Here is a 17920-nt window from a genome sequence, read left to right on the forward strand (position 1 = left end):
AAACTTTCAGTATCGGTCGATACGGAGTACTGAACCATTGCTTTTACTGAACAGTATAGACTTGAACAAAGAAGAAAGATTTTGATATATAATATTGTTCTATCAGAGAGATCTACCACATTGCTTCAATGTGTAAAAAATGCAGAAAAGTCAAGTTATGTTGCTAAAATCTTAAGACGTGCTTCTTGGTATCCGATCTTAACACTGAGGAAATTCTCAGACAGATACCAATATTTCTTTTCTTTTTCTTTTCTTTTTTTCAAAATATGTTTTTGTAGATTTGTATTTGTTTGTACTACCGGGCAGTCCAGTAGAGAGAGGGAGAGGAGGAAATGGGAGACAGAGCAGGGGAAGACATTGGGCAAAGGACGCCGGGTCCGGGAATCGAACCCGGGTCGGCCGTTTCGCGACGCAACGCGTTACATGGTGTGCTACTAGAGCGCCCCAGACAGATACCAATATTCTACTTCAGCCTGGTATCAGAGGGATATCCGAGAGCAGTATCGGTACATCCCCGGCACCATTCAAGGTTTCTACGACTATGCTTGCACCTCATGGTACCAAAGCACCAAACACCACAAAACAAACTGGTCAGACTACTGCTTGGCCTTACTCCTAAAACCCACCTTACCCCTGCCCACTTTGACAATCTAGGATGGCTTAGAGTAGACAGAGTACAGCAACTTGCAATGGGCCTGGTCTACAAGATACACTACAGACTACACCACTAAGATACCCATGTACATGTCGAAATACTTCCCAAAGGTCAGTGAATTCCACGACCACAACACCAGAGGGAGTTCCACAAATCATGTTCAACCCAGATTCGGCTCAAACAAGGGACTAAACACGTTTAGCAATTATGCCACAATAATGTGGAATGCCCTACCCAAAAAGCTGTAAAGGAATGTGAATCCCTACCCTCCTTCAAAAACTGGCCCAGATAAATGTCAAAATCCCCCCCCACTCCCCCACCCAACCCCCTCTAATGTACAGTTTCTTCGCCTTCGGATATATATTTTTTTTATGATGTTCTCTCTTTCTTACACAGTACCGTATATTTGTATGTCTTGTATGTCATAAATGTCCTGATGAATTGAAAATGGAGGACCCTGATCTAAACAAGACGAAAGTATTTTTCTGGTCTTCATCCTCTTAGTAGTTGTTTGTATTGAGCTGTACTGTATTGTACCCATTCTGCAATCTGTTAATAAAGTTTTCAATCAATCAATGAGCCAACCAACACACACACACACACACACACACACATATTCAACTACTCACCGGTGGTCTGCAAAGGACTCTTCGTTCTCAGCGTTGAGCGTGCCGGCCGCGGCGAACATGATGGTGGTGTCCAGGTCAGCGATGATGCCGGACACGGCGCTGCCTGCGTTGATGCAGGCCTGGGTCCCCTTGTTCCCTGCTTGCAGAGCAGACAGCACCAGGGACACCTGGGGGAGGGAGGGCAATCCACGGTCACAACAAGGCCTGTGAGTTGTCAACAACTGAGTTGACAAGTTGCCGTGGCAGCGCACTGAAGGCACCATATAGTAGACTGAAGATTTGTTTGTCAAATTAGTTTCAACACAATTTGCCTCTCCCCTCTCTCACATGCCTGAGTGGCAGCCCCCGAAAAAGATTAACTGGAGTTTCAAGGCTCTCTAAACAACAGAGGGAAAACATCTGAGAGAGCGAGAGAGAGAGAGAGAGAGAGAGAGATAGAGAGAGAGAGCTAGAGAAAGAAAGAGAAAGAGAAAGAGAGCTAGAGAGAGAGAGAAAGAGAGGGAAAAAACGAACAAAAAGAAGACATGATACGGTATCACAAAAGCCAACAATCGCCGTCAACACTGCCGACGTGCCCTTGAGCAGGACCACTTCACCCCCAACTGCTCAGTGGCTAACAGTGTCAGACTGTGGTTGCTGCACTGGTAAATGGTGCATTTATATAGCACTTTACAATTTGTTTCGCACATTTGACCCATTCACTTACACATTCACACACAGACGGCAGAGGCAATCATGCAAGGTGCCAACCTGCTCATCGGGAGCAGTTAGGGGTTAAGTGTCTTGCTCAACTGGAAGGGAGGAGTGGGAATCGAACCGTGAACCTCCGGATTACCAGACGACTGCTCTACCTCCCGATCCACTGTTGCCCCACTGGGCAGTGCCCGGGTGTGAAGTGAATGTGTGTAGCTGTGTGAGTGTAAAGCAGGGTCAGTGATCCTACCCTGAGTAAATAAAGGTTAAAAAAAAAAGTTATAATAATAAAATAAAAAAATACAGCTGAGGACCCAGAAAATGCTCTGTGCACCACAGGTCCTCTTGTTTATAGCAATTACCAACCTCTGCATTGATTTTTGACGGTGGGAATACTTATCATGAATTATTTAAACCAGCTGAGGTTTCTGGCCCTGAGTGAGAGACTGTGTATCACAGACTAATGGGTGCTAGACTGTAGCCCCCTTCACACTGCTCATTAAAGACTGTGTATCACAGACTAATGGGTGCTAGACTGTAGCCCCCTTCACACTGCTCATTAAAGACTGTGTATCACAGACTAATGGGTGCTAGACTGTAGCCCCCTTCACACTGCTCATTAAAGACTGTGCATCACAGACTAATGGGTGCTGGACTGTAGCCCCCTTCACACTGCTCATTAAAGACTGTGTATCACAGACTAATGGGTGCTGGACTGTAGCCCCCTTCACACTGCTCATTAAAGACTGTGTATCACAGACTAATGGGTGCTAGACTGTAGCCCCCTTCACACTGCTCATTAAAGACTGTGTATCACAGACTAATGGGTGCTGGACTGTAGCCCCCTTCACACTGCTCATTAAAGACTGTGTATCACAGACTAATGGGTGCTGGACTGTAGCCCCCTTCACACTGCTCATTAAAGACTGTGTCTCACAGACTAATGGGTGCTGGACTGTAGCCCCCTTCACACTGCTCATTAAAGACTGTGTCTCACAGACTAATGGGTGCCAGACTGTAGCCCCCTTCACACTGCTCATTAAAGACTGTGTATCACAGACTAATGGGTGCCAGACTGTAGCCCCCTTCACACTGCTCATTAAAGACTGTGCATCACAGACTAATGGGTGCTAGACTGTAGCCCCCTTCACACTGCTCATTAAAGACTGTGTATCACAGACTAATGGGTGCCAGACTGTAGCCCCCTTCACACTGCTCATTAAAGACTGTGTATCACAGACTAATGGGTGCCGGACTGTAGCCCCCTTCACACTGCTCATTAAAGACTGTGTATCACAGACTAATGGGTGCCAGACTGTAGCCCCCTTCACACGGCTCATTAAAGACTGTGTATCACAGACTAATGGGTGCCAGACTGTAGCCCCCTTCACACTGCTCATTAAAGACTGTGTATCACAGACTAATGGGTGCCAGACTGTAGCCCCCTTCACACTGCTCATTAAAGACTGTGCATCACAGACTAATGGGTGCTGGACTGTAGCCCCCTTCACACTGCTCATTAAAGACTGTGCATCACAGACTAATGGGTGCTGGACTGTAGCCCCCTTCACACGGCTCATTAAAGACTGTGTATCACAGACTAATGGGTGCTAGACTGTAGCCCCCTTCACACTGCTCATTAAAGACTGTGCATCACAGACTAATGGGTGCTAGACTGTAGCCCCCTTCACACTGCTCATTAAAGCCACCATGTGTACCCCATTACCCCAGCATGCCGTTCTGTACGAAAGGAATGAAGAGGGGGTCAAATTTGATGCTGCATTTTGCCGTCTTCAGGTAATAATGAAATTGCCGGGTTGGTTTCGTCCCGACTTCTGTGTGTAAGGGACATTGCGGACACAAGCAACCGGCGCACATGATAATATTAATACCGTGAATACTGCTTAGTCTAACGCTCAGTTGCCGCATGAATAGAACAAAGGGTGACCACATGATATAATAATAATAATAATAGGCTACAAGTTTTATGTCTAATTAAAATAACATGCAAAGTGAGAAAATGCAAAAACTACCAAGCCGCAAGAATATTGCTTCATCTAACCATCAGTTGTCGCATGAATAGAACAAAGGCTGACCACATGATAAAATAATAATAATAATAATAATAATAATAATAATAATAATAATAATAATAATAATAATAATAATAATAATAATAATAATAATAATAGGCCACATGTTTTATGTTTAATTAAAATAATACCGGTATGCAACGTGAGAAGATGCAAAAAAAAGCTCACAGTACATCAACCGTCTCGGGAAAAAAAATACTCTTGATTTGGAGTTTCCTATCGGCTTGTCTTAACTAAGCTTGTCTTAACTAATCATCGTGAGTTATGCATGTCAATTTGATAGTATTTTTCATTGCGTGCGCCTTTGTAGACCTATTTCAGAACGTGCTGTGTCTATTCTATCCACGCTGCGTCTCCATCTATCCAACTCGGGAACACAGCCCAAGGCCGGTAGATTGGGGGAAAAAAGATAATCCATATTGTGGTATAATGCTGCAAAGTCGGTGTGGACAGGAGACTGTGTATCACAGACAGACTAATGGGTGCTCCTCTGAAGGACACACAATTACATTGTGTGATTTGCTTTAGAAGTGTGAGGGATCCAGGGAATGATCTTTGAGTAATGGAAAATGTTGCTTACCAATGTACCGGTTGTACAATGTGTCTGTTGTTGCGTTGAGGTCCATGGTTTGGTTTTAATGCTTAAAAAGACAGGGGACGTTTTAGTGAACCTTTATAAAAGTTGGACACTACATTGTGTGAGTACTCATATTACTGAGTAATGTTACATTTATCAGGTCAATATGGCCATCTTTTGTTGCCTATTGGGGTTTTGCCATGTTATGATGTAATGAAACACCGATTATGCACTTATCTGTGTTTCATTACATATATGAGTAATGAATATAATATATATATATATATATATATAATATACCAACTGTTTTGCCTGTTTTATTGCAACACTACTATCACGACATCTAAGAAGGGAGATCCCCCTTGAATGGCCCTTCTAAGGTTTCTCTCCTCCACATTGCCTGTGGTGCATTTTTTCCTATTGCTAGGTTTTAGTGAGTTTTTCCTTACCTTCACGTGGGGTATGTCTGGGAGTGTTGCATTTATTTAAAATGTTTTGGACTTTATGGTGTTTTTGTTTTGTTCTTGATTTATTGTGATGTTTCTTCTTGACTTGTTTAAAGAAGACTTGTCCGGCCCATGGGGACATTAACGTGTGTTGTCAGGCCATTAACATGTGTTGTCAGGCCTTACAAATACATTTGATTTGATTTTGATTTATGATTGCAGCATTATTTATTTTATGCTAAATGCAGTACCTTTGACTTTCTGGACAATATTTGTCATTTTGGTTATTTATTTTATTTAATAAACATACATTTGTGTAAAGCAAGCATATCTGTCCACTGCCATGTTGATAAGTTTTAAATATTTGAAAAATAACCCTTTAACACTTTGATTACCGGCCATTAACATGGTAAAACGTGGTTGAACGCCAGCACTCACTTCAATGATAGCGTTGTGAACGCATAATCTCTGTCTTAAATTATGGCTATGTGTCTAATCTGCCCGTCGTTTATCAATGACTTGTTTGCAGTCAACATTGTCGAAACGGATTGTTTTTTTTTTAATCGCTTCATTTCCGTTTTATAGCATTTTGAAAAGCCCTTGTTTTCAAGGAAAATATAAAGATTCCGTGATAAAAGGCATTTACTGGAATATTCTGGAATACACAAAAACGTTGTAATTTTTCTGCCTATTTATGAATCGTTTTCAAATAAACCCTAGATTATCGATAGTATATGTGTACTTATGCACGCTATAGAAGCGGGCTGAAATATCGATTCTCTCATTTCCTGATCACTCGCACAGCCACACACACACATGGGGCAAACGCTTATATCTCTGTGAAAATAGCTCTGATTATCCTAAGACTGGTAAAATAGATTCCTTACCTTAGATCAGATGTTATCCAAAAAGATTATTCCAATTCCTGATCGCCATTCCAAATATCGATCACGCTTATTGATTACAGTGTTGGGTACTGTAAATATATAATCCACGCGTTTTCCGGGCCGGCGAGCACAATGGATTCTTCAGATGCCTGGACGGAAAAGTAAAATGAGGAAACTGGCCACCCCCCCTTCGTCAGTGTAAAGTAATGGGGTGCAGTTACACAGGGAGAGACGATAGGGGGCGGTATCTTCCCAATTGAGCTCAGAGAGACTCTGCAGCACTAACCCGAGGCTCGATTGATGAAATAATTCAAATCGCCAATAAATAAAAAAAAAACGACAAACAAACGCTATATAGCGTCGGGGGCACTCAAAGGTCGGCATGAACTAACGACAAAACACGTCCGTGGCACTCAAAGTGTTAAGGTACATTTTGAACAGATAAAAAAATTGCAATTAATATGCTATTAATCACAGTTAACTATGTAATTGTGTGATTAATCACAATAAAAAAATGCAAATCAATTGACTAATTTATTTGTAAAACTTTCTGTGCATTTCATTTGATAAATGAAGCCCATTGAGTGGGACACAAATAAAACAAACTAAACTCCTAGAAGCAGCAGCAGCAGAAACACTCGCCTCACATGGACCACTTGCTTTTCATAATGTATAATTCCTCTTTTAAAAAGAGACGCTCGCTGCAGTACCTTCTCCGTGACGGCGCGGGCGCATTCCATGAGTTCTCTCTTGGTGAAGCTGTCTGAGGGGGTGACCTGTAGCGCTCCAGCCTTCTGGACCAGGAAGATACAGCCATGGCCCAGCTCCTGGACCTGCGTCTTGATCTGGAACCCGATCTAGATGTAGGTAGCAGGAGGAAAACAGCCATTGAAGGGCTTCATTGCTATTATGAACACTCTAGGGGTGTGATGTCTGTTATGGTGTGGGAGGAAACCAGTTGAAACCCAGAAGAAACCCACGTGACCACATGCAACTCCACACAGAAAGGCCCCCGTCGGGGTTTGAACCCATGACCTTCTTGCTGTAAGGCAACAGTGTTAACCACTGGGCCACCATGCCGTCCTGTGTATGCATCTATGACCTCAGACAGACGTACCTCCTCTGGCTCAGCGGTGTATGCGGCTAGTCGTCCCTGCAGGGCCAGCTGGCCGTAGTCTATGGTCACCTGAGAGGCCAGGCCCCCCAGCTCCTCTGGACACGTCACCGACTTGGTTATCTGATCACATTAAACATGGGTATAATTTCAATGCATTTTTACACATAAGCTACACAAACAATGAGAACAATACAGTATGATCCCAACAAGCAGCACCAGGCCAACCAACACGTGTTTGACGAGGTTCAGCCTTCGATTCAACTCAACATGTAAATTCTGACAGGAAGATTTGCCCCAGCAACTTTGAAAATGCTTGAGTGTATTTAGCTTAGCTTTTTTTACTAAATTTTTTTTTAAGCAGTTGTATCCTTAACCTGCATTTGAAATCCTTATCTCAACAACAACCAAAGATGGAGCATTTCTTTCTCTAAAGACAAACAAAGATATTCTTTTAGTATTTAGATCTTACCATTTCCTGAGCGGTGACAGCGATAGCCTTGGAGTGTTTGACCATGGTGGTCTGGTAGTCCACGAAGGAGCCCTCTGGTTCAGGTGGTGTACCCTCCAACTAGGGGAGAATGTCACACACAAAACAAAGCTTTCCTGAATCCAAAGTATTAAGGTATACTATTGTGTTCACACACAAACACATGGTTACATGTCAGACGAGGGCGTTTTGTGTCCACATACACCCACCCTAAATGTAAGGTAATATGTATGTAATAAAGCACCTTTTCTCTTAAAAATCATCAAACCGAATGCTCTTCTTTGCTTGTGACAACATGTGCATTTAGATTTTTAGGCGAAATGTCATTCCCATTTGTCCCAGGGATGTGCGCTATATGATAAATACAATTTTGTAGAGAGAGAGAGATAGAGATGTAGAAAAGGGTTATGAGCCGGATTCAAAGTAACATGTTACATGATGTGACGGTGGAGTTGGAAGGCTCTCTGACCACCAGGCTCATGGTCTCTCTCCTGCTGGAGACCATTATGTTCACTATTCTTCACTTCATTTCCATTCCAACAAGTTGTGGCAGAACACTAAGTCATAGTGGAGACAGCTGAGCTGACACTCTGTCGTCCCACCTGCACTGATTTGGTGTCTATTTAAAGACATCCCGATTCACACACACTCTGTATGCCGATGTTGCTGCACCGGCAAGTAAGGTTTCCACCACCTCCACCACTACTACTACCACCATCACCACCAATGATCTGGGTGATCCCCGACAGAAATACAGTACCATAATGTTAAACTTATTTGGCTTCTGTTACTAATTTTTTGTTTACCCGTGACGAGTCTGAACGCCACCAGGCGCGTCACAACACCAATTATGATTTTGGTGTCGTCTCCCTGGATTGTTGCTTCCAGAGCCAGGATGTAACTATGATGTGGTTGGAGCCTGAACCTAGAGATGAAGTGGTTATATGGTGCAGGGTATGAAGATTTCATCAACCAGGCCTCAAGGGGAATTAATACTTAACCAAGAACAAATCAGTGGTCTGAAGGAAGCTTCATTCTCTTTCAGCTCCTCTCTCTCAGCCACACTTCATACTACTAAACCCAGATTTGTTTTGGCTGAGAGCTGTATGTTGAGTTGTTTTTTTGTGGAGGACATCTTCGGTTTTGCAGGATTTTTGGAGAAGGCATGGCACCTGAGACAAAACACACTGTATCCTATATAATTGTATTTGAATTCACCTTGTTTTTCTGTTTATTTACATTGAGTACAGCTTGTGTTATATTACGTTTTATTGTATTTTCTTGTATTTTTCTTTTTTTTATGGCCATCTTGGTCTATGTCATTTGTTAAGTAATTGGTAAAGTATATTATTATATACTTATTGTTATGTGTCTTGTAAGCCCATATGGGCTGGGCATACATCTGTATGTAAGACACGAAAATAAAAAATATCAAATCAAATCAAATCAAATCACTACTGAATTCTGATCATTTCCTCCACAAAGGTCTCCACATTTCCTAGAATCTAGATCTTTAGCTGCGACGAGTAGCTCTATACAGTAGCTCATCAGTCGGTTAGTCCACAACAATTTACCCACCCTCTAGCGACCACATGTTTCGCCCTAGGGGGCAGACATTGGGCATGGAGGTCATGTGTGTATGTGTGAGTGTGAAGGTGTGTGTGTGTTACTGTGCTAATTGGCTAAAAGGGAGCGTGGTAATGGGAGTGGCCCATCGCAAAGAGGTTGCAACGCTATCGTTTAAATCACTTCTGCATGAAAACCAGAGTCGAGGAGTGACCGTTATCACAACGGATTATCTTATCGGATTATCTCCATTTAATCAACTCACTAACACACATGCTTTCATGGACACATACACACACAGCTGAAACAGACACAGACTCTATGTACACCTAAAATAACCTACCATTAATTATTTATGGTGCAACTATGGGAGGCAGATCACATTGGACTGGAGACTTTAATACATTTGAGGCAATTGTGCCCCTTTGAGATACTAAATTCCGCTGAGACCTTGGAGGGAAATCTAATTAGGCAACGCTATTCTCTGGAGATTCAAGTGTTTTTGGCGTTTTTGGCTTCCTACCTCATGATGTGTTTGCTGCCCACAGTTTGTCTGTTAATTGGAAAGATGAGAGTCCTAAGTTCTGACTTTGGCAGCTTTACAAAGAGTCACTTATCCGCCTATTTAACGATTAGTGAAATTAACCAGGGTAATATTTTCTTTTTATCCGTGTCTGAGATGAGACCGAAGACCATTTTCTAGACTTCTATAATGATTAAAATGTCTGGTTTCTGGAAATAATGGGACACATGAATCTTCATTAGATATGATTGGTGTGTGCTGCAATGACTTGCATGTCATGACCTTGATGTTGCATCAGGCGTGTTGAGCCCAGTGTTGAGGTGTCACTCACCTGGCCCATGGCCTCTGCGATGGAGTCCACCATGGCACCCACCATGCCCACCTCACTGGCCGCCTCGTTCAGCGTCACCATGATGTCATCCACTGCCTCCCTCATCAACTGGGCAGCCTCTGCTATGGCATCATGGGTATGGAACGCCTGCAAGTTACAGCATGGCGTGAGGTAATATCACATCATTGCCACTGGATGATGAAGCCTCATTAAAATAAAAAAAAATTCCAAGAGGGGAAACACATCTGTTCAAATGAAAACCAGAATATTAGTGTCATAAGGTTTTCACCGTGACACTAAGCAGTAACATACTAAACCCAACAACACAATATGTTGCAAATATTGTAGGGTATCGAGACAAATATTGTGCATGACGCCCTAGAAAATCCACACCATTTAAACCATGTTGTTCATGACCCCACTCTCAGGGCCCCACTTAGCCAACACCTTGGCAGCTGCTTGAGGGTCATAAATAAAGACATCTGCCCTGATCCAACTGCTGAAGACATATTGGTCAACAAACACAGGCAATTGTAACTAAATAGCAGGTGATTATCAATAAATTACAATAAATGTGGTGCTGTACCAAATTGGTTGTCAGAGGCACTTCCATTGTGTAACTAACTACAGTACCATAGAGTTCCCTGTGCCCTGAGGTAGGGTTAGGTTACAAAGTGTAACTAACTACCATAGAGTTCCCTGTGCCCTGAGGTAGGGTTAGGTTACAAAGTGTAACTAACTACCATAGAGTTCTCTGTGCCCTGAGGTAGGGTTAGGTTACAAAGTGTAACTAACTACCATAGAGTTCCCTGTGCCCTGAGGTAGGGTTAGGTTACAAAGTGTAACTAACTACCATAGAGTTCCCTGAGCCCTGAGGTAGGGTTAGGTTACAAAGTGTAACTAACTACCATAGAGTTCTCTGTGCCCTGAGCAGGCATGCGTTGCTCATGGGACGGGGTTGCACGGCATGCAACCAGTCTGTGAGCAGAAGCATGCACACGCACGGATGTGCACGCGCATGCACACAGGAATGCGCTGCACTCGACTGATGCGCCAACTCGCCAAGTACTACTTTGCATAACAACACGGCCGGTCGTCAGGTGTGTTCAAATACGTCCTCAGATACATTCACACAAAACTTGTGAATGAAATGTGTTACATTCCATTCGTAGAGGCAATTAGGCACCGTCTGTAGTCTATGCGAGGGAACATTTATGCGCATGCGCTGTAGCGCGCGTGCACGTGGCGTCATTAAAACATGCAACCAGTCGTCCCGTGAGCAACGCATGCCTGGCCCTGAGGTAGGAGGTTGGATTAGAGACATTTGAAAAGCTTAGGATAACTGCTAGCATCAGGAATATGGAGCATACATTAGAATACTGAACTGGGGGATTTTCCAAGCAACTCCTTGTGGGGTTGGATCAACGTACATGGATTGTGAACATGGGAAAACATGGAACCTATCCCGACGCCTGTACCTTGGGGTTCCCTCCGCCCCCCCGACGCCTGTACCTTGGGGTTCCCTCCCCGCCCCCCCGACACCTGTACCTTGGGGTTCCCTCCGCCCCCCCGACGCCTGTACCTTGGGGTTCCCTCCGCCCCCCCGACGCCTGTACCTTGGGGTTCCCTCCGCCCCCCCGACGCCTGTACCTTGGGGTTCCCTCCCTCCGCCCCCCCGACGCCTGTACCTTGGGGTTCCCTCCGCCCCCCCGACGCCTGTACCTTGGGGTTCCCTCCGCCCCCCCCCCCCCCGACGCCTGTACCTTGGGGTTCCCTCCGCCCCCCCGACGCCTGTACCTTGGGGTTCCCTCCGCCCCCCGACACCTGTACCTTGGGGTTCCCTCCCTGCCCCCCCGACGCCTGTACCTTGGGGTTCCCTCCGCCCCCCGACACCTGTACCTTGGGGTTCCCTCCCTGCCCCCCCGACGCCTGTACCTTGGGGTTCCCTCCTCCCTCCTTGGCCGCGTAGAGCATCTGCAGGGCGGACTCTGCCAGCGTCTTGGTCTGGTCCAGGAAGGTCATCTGCTGCTGGTGGTCGTACAGCTTGGAGGCCACGCCCACAGAGGCCACGACCAGCGGCTCAAAGTAGCCGGCCAGCTGGGTCACCTGGAACGCAGGGAGATTTAACCCCGTGAGGTGCATCAAACATGTTGCGAATCCCAACTTTTGAAATCCGAACATTCTGGCAACAACGTCACATTGGCTACTGGTCAACGAGAGCTATAGAGGTAGAGACAGTATAGTTCTGAGGGGACATTTGAAAAAGAAAAGCACTCAAAAGGTTACGTTTGTCCTGGGAACGGAAATGAGACCTGGGGTCAGTTTCCACAGCTCTTCTTTACATGATGCCATCGTTGACGTTTACCTGCTGTGATAGAAATGTCCTTAAACCTCCGGGAGAGGTGTTTTTTTGCCAACAGCTAGGCTAGCTGGTCCGTATCCGCTTCCATTCATTTGTGCTAAGCTAGGCTAGCTGATCCGTATCCGCTTCCATTCATTTGTGCTAAGCTAGGCTAGCTGATCCGTATCCGCTTCCATTCATTTGTGCTAAGCTAGGCTAGCTGATCCGTATCCGCTTCCATTCATTTGTGCTAAGCTAGGCTAGCTTGCAGCTGGATAGCTTTCTACTGAAATCTTCTCGTCTGACTCTGGAGAAGACGGTAAGCGCATGTCCCATAAAGTGGGCGTGTCCAGCCCTGCTGGTCTCTGACAGGGACACGTTGCCACCTCACCCCTGCCCACCTCACCCCTGCCCACTTTGACAACCTAGGATGGCTTAGAGTAGACGACAGAGTACAGCAACTTGCAATGGGCCTGGTCTACAAGATACACTACACCACTAAGGTACCCATGTACATGTTGAAATACTTCCCAAAGGTCAGTGAATACCACGATCACAACACCAGAGGGAGCTCCACAAATCATGTTCCAACCCAGATTCGGCTCAAACAAGGGACTAAACACGTTTCGTAATTATGCCACAACAATGTGGAACGCCCTACCCACAGCCGTAAAGGAATGTGAATCCCTACCCACCTTCAAAACCGCTCTAAAAGAGCACCTATGGGAGGCCGCAATTAGAAACTGGCCCCGGTAAATGTCCAAACCCCCACCCCCACCCAACACCCCCAATGTACAGTTTCCTCCCCCTCAAATGTATATATTCTCTTTTAGAAACTCAGTCTGTAAATAAACAGTACTGTATATCTGTATATCTTGTATGTCATAAATGTCTGGCTGTAACAGTACTGTATATCTGTATGTCGTGTATGTCATAAATGTCATGATGAATTGAAAATGGGGGACCCTGATGTAAACAAGACAAACGTCTTTCTCTGGTCTGCATCCCCTTAACAATTGTGTGTATTGAGCTGTACTGTATTGTACCCATTCTGCAATCTGTTAATAAAATGTTCAATCAATCAATCAATCAATCAATCAATCAATCAATCAATCAATCAATCCCTTTAAAATAAGATATACCTGCCCATAGTAGCCACTATTAACATATCCCTTTAAACCTCATTCATGGGTGGGAATGTTAGGGAGTTGTACATTTTGTCTCAAGGCAGGAACCCTGGTAGCGGTAAGGAATAACCACAGTGATGGTTACCTTGTGTCCCAGCTGGGCAGCCTCGCCCCTAGCCGCTGTGAAGACAGGCTCGATCAGATGACCGATCTCCTGCACTGTAGACGTCAGCTGATCCTGGAGCGCCTGAGGGGAAAGAAAGAGGGAAAAGAACATAGAACTCTGTGTTGGAAATTATGGGGAGATGAGGGTAACTTACAATTTGATTAAAATCTATTGTCATTATACAGCACAAGTACAGTACAATGAAAAGAGGTTTGGTATCCAGCCAAAATGCAAATATAACATTAAGTGCAATAGTAATATACAATGTACAGGTGATTAAACTGGGTATAAAATATATAAATTAGTAATACTGGGTGTAGTACTAATCAAATGTATGTACAGAGTTGTAATATCAGGCGGTCAGGTGGCGTAGCGGAGATTGCGCTCGTCACCAATGCAAGAGGCTGCGGTCTCGACTCGCGGAGTCAGCATTGCCTTGGCTTGGGCTGATCGCTATACTAACTCGTTTGGCTGGGTTAGGGGGAGGGAAGCCGTGGGTGGGAAACTTGCGTTGTGGACAGCGACGCCTACAGGTCAGGTCTGGGCGCTTGCTCAGCGGACGCAGGACTTGAGGAAGGCAGCGTGACCTCCCACGAGCCACTGGCTGTCGCCGCACGTGTCGGAGGAAGCGTGCGGATACTTCAGGGTTCCCTTGTACCGACCAGTAGGAGAACATGCGCACAACAACCAGGTAGGGGAGGGGGGGAATTGGCACAACGACTAAATTGGGACGGGGAGAAAACAGAGAAAAAAACCGGAGAAAGAGAGATAAAAAAAAAATAATAATAAAAAAAATTGTTGTAATATCAATATGTACAGTGATACAGGTATAAAGACAGTTTGGTCATAGTCATACTGGCCAGCAGCGTAACTAGTAAGAGTAGGTAAGGGATATGTACAGATATACTGTAGCACTAGGTATAAATTGAGTAGGCAACAAAGCAATAATAAATGGCATGAGATTTGAACAAAAATAAATAAATCGAAGTACATTTTTAATTTTTTTTGTCTCCAAAATCTTGCGCCTCCATTCCCATGAAACGAAAGTAAGCGCCGCCTTCCCGCCTCCATTCCAATGAAACGAAAGTAAGCGGCGCCTTCCTGCCTCCATTCCAATGAAACGAAAGTAAGCGGCGCCTTCCCGCCTCCATTCCAATGAATCGAAAGTAAGCGGCGCCTCGACTTCACCTCTCTACAACAAGCACGTGGAGATTATCTGTGTTGAAAACAACAAGGACATGTGCAGCAGACACTTTAAAATATGCAAAGACAATGCCCAAAAAGCCGAGTGCCAGATATGCCAGAAGAAAATGGCATATCACAACTCTACAACAACTTTGTCAAATCACCTAAAAAAACGTAAGTATCGTTGTACACGACGGTGACGCCACACAAAACATTAATAAGGCTATGCCTATGCTGCTATGACTAATGTGTTACCAAGTTGGCTAATTTAATTGTAATCATCTGCTTTTGTAGGTGCATTGTCTGATATAATTATAAATAATAAATTAAATATAATATAATTGTTTGCTTGATAGACGAAGGTTGCAACATAATTATGTAATGTCATGTTGTTGGCTGTGAGAGCAGCCCCACTGCACCCAGGCAGCGCAGCCGAGTGAAACCTTGTTGGCTGCGTCACAGTCACGAGAGGGGCTACTTAATTAATTAATCCAATCCACTTTATTTATAGAGCACATTTAAAAACAACAAAGTTTACCAAAGTGCTGTACAAGTCCCACAACATAAGATAAAAAAGAAAATAATAATAATAATAAAAAAAAAAAAATCTTTTTTCGAAGCTTCGAATCAAAATCGAAGCTCGGCCCCGAAGCTTCGATTGCCAAAAAAAGCTTCGAAGGTCAGCCCTACCATTCATATCATGCCAGTGTTTGGGAACTACAAGGTAAAAGTCCCATCAGCTGACGGATCATGTCATGTGTATGTGCCAGTGCCAGATAGACTTATATCACTTATGTAGACAAGTTTATAAACTACAGCATAACTAGATTTATTTATCATCAAAGAGATAGCAACCACATTCCTACATTTAACCCCTTGAATGTTTGGTGCAAAGACTCAGCGACTGATGATTCATCTTAATTACTGTATGTGATCGATTAACCAACTAAAGCAAACATAGGTAAACATAGGAAAGCAAGACTAAGGGCTAGATCCACAAAGAATGGATTGCACGGTGCTAATTGCACCCTTACTTACAATTCATTATGAATTGAAAATGGGGGACCGTGATGTAAACAAGACGAAAGTCTTTCTCTGGTCTGCATCCCCTTAACAATTGTGTGTATTGAGCCGTACTGTACCCATTCTGCAATCTGTTCAATGCAATTGTGCAATTTTCATTCAATCAATCACGGATCTAGCCCTAAGAGTGTAAAAGCACTGCTAGCAGATCCTAGAGACTATGCTGCTCCTTACACCCAGTCGGACCAAAGTGGTTGAATGGACCGACCGACAGAGTGACCGACATATACATCCTGGTATATGAATCATATATGATATCATATTTATACACAACATGCATAATGTATTATAACAGTTGGTTCTGATCAAGCAACCTGGTTGGCTGAAAGCCATGTGTTAAGTCGTTATGAAATAACATTAGCAGTTGCATAGTGAGGGATTTGGGGTGCTTTTTCAATGTATGTGATGTATAGATTGGGGGGACCACAGCTAAAATGGTAGATCGAAAGGTGCATGGAAGACGGTGATAGAACGGTGACCAGTGGATTGAATACACTGCCAGCGAGGGTGTTTTGTTTTGCATTCCTTGGAAGAACACAGATAAGAGCGAGTGTACTGTAGGCCCAGAGCGAGGGAGAGGGGTGACCTCTTTAATGCAACAGTAGAGAAACGTTTTGAAGTGTGTGTAAAGGTTAAACGCGGTTGTCATGACAGCTCGTCGCCTGACAACCGGAAGAGGGGCGGGGCTATCGTTTCTATGACGAAGATCCTATAAAGCTGACAGTGGTTTCCGGGTAGGGCAGACTAAAATCTGGCAGAGACTAAGAGGGAAGAAACCAGGAGAGACTCTCCCTCTCCTCTTATCACAGAGGGGGGGGGGGGGGGGGGGGGGGGGGGGGGGGAATGCCACATCATCAGTAGCTTCGGCTACCACGAGGATGGTCTTGGCTAACGAACAGGCCTGACCACTGTTGGACTGAGAGACAGAGGGACAATAGACTGGACTGAAAGATCATTAGATAGACGAACACATCGAAAGATCATTAGAATAGACTCTTCAAGGACGATACAATTTGATAACATCTGACAACATCTGATTATGAGGTTCTGTTTATAGCAATACGCTTTTCCTCATAAGGTATCTCACGGTGTCGAAGTGTCGAATTCTTACGGAGGTGGAGAATTAGTATGGTTTATGGATTGCACTAACGGGGGAGATAAGGATCTTATCTGCCAGTATCGGAGACGTCAGGACCATTAAAATGACACAACGCAGAGGAATTGGATGGAGAGCCAACCAGACGAAGACGTGATACTGGCCAGTTTGATCAGGATCTTACAGTTGATGCCGTTTGGACCCGGATTATTGCTTGCTTTGAAGTTGCTTGAAAGGAAGAGACTGTGTGCAGTGCCGAGGCGTGAAGGGGTAGCCATGGACGCGAGCCCAGCGAGCGAGCCGAGCAAGGCCGGAGAGATAAACAGCGCCATGGACCCAGCGAGCGAGCCAAGCAAGGCCGGAGAGATAAACAGCGCCATGGACCAGAACAACTGACGGTGAAAAGATAAAGTGAGTCTCAACAACTTCACAAGCCAATAAGAAAACGAACAATAGTGTATCCGTAAACGTAATTAGTTTGACACAGAGAATGACAGCTGTAATAGTGTGTTTGAATAACAGCAGAGCGGCACCGGTTTTTGTTTTGAAAATCGAGAGTCTTATCTACAGAGCACAGAAGCCACTGTATAGGAGATGGGAAGGGAGGCAAAGGGGAGATGTTCATTCAATTAAACATCGTATTTAGTTTGATTACTGTTCAAAACGCAGGAAGCGGGACTGTGGCGTGAAGGGAGCAGTGAACAAACGTTACGGGTGTGGTCGGTAGCGAGAGAATGTTTGAGGCATTAAAGGGACGGTGAAAAAAAAGAAAAAAGGAAAAAATTTGGCCGCAGAGCCACGAGGAGATTAGAACCGGGAAGTGACACGTCAACCAATCCTCTAGACTGAGTTTGGCTGCTATCTAGGGGGGGCAGTGGGATAATACAGGCAAATGGAGGAGGAGTAGGTCGCCACCTA

At 44.5% G+C, this 17920-nt stretch overlaps 1 protein-coding gene across 1 annotated transcript in view; it reads right to left on the reverse strand.

The window, feature by feature from the left end:
- The window catches only part of LOC311247127 (talin-2), a gene marked incomplete at its 3' end in the record, with an annotated part of 264901 nt that overhangs the window by 66002 nt on the left and 180979 nt on the right, over positions 1–17920 (reverse strand). Inside the window, exons 39-45 of the mRNA XM_084337443.1 lie at positions 13618–13719; positions 11940–12110; positions 10005–10151; positions 7567–7665; positions 7098–7217; positions 6691–6837; positions 1285–1451 (exon numbers count right to left, since the gene is read on the reverse strand). Of these exons, the coding sequence (XP_084193569.1) occupies positions 1285–1451; positions 6691–6837; positions 7098–7217; positions 7567–7665; positions 10005–10151; positions 11940–12110; positions 13618–13719 (953 nt within the window). The remainder of the gene's footprint in view (positions 1–1284; positions 1452–6690; positions 6838–7097; positions 7218–7566; positions 7666–10004; positions 10152–11939; positions 12111–13617; positions 13720–17920) is intronic.

This window comes from Notolepis coatsorum (assembly GCF_963971535.1).
Source record: "Notolepis coatsorum genome assembly, chromosome: 20".
In the NCBI taxonomy this organism is placed as follows: Eukaryota; Metazoa; Chordata; class Actinopteri; order Aulopiformes; family Paralepididae; genus Notolepis; species Notolepis coatsorum.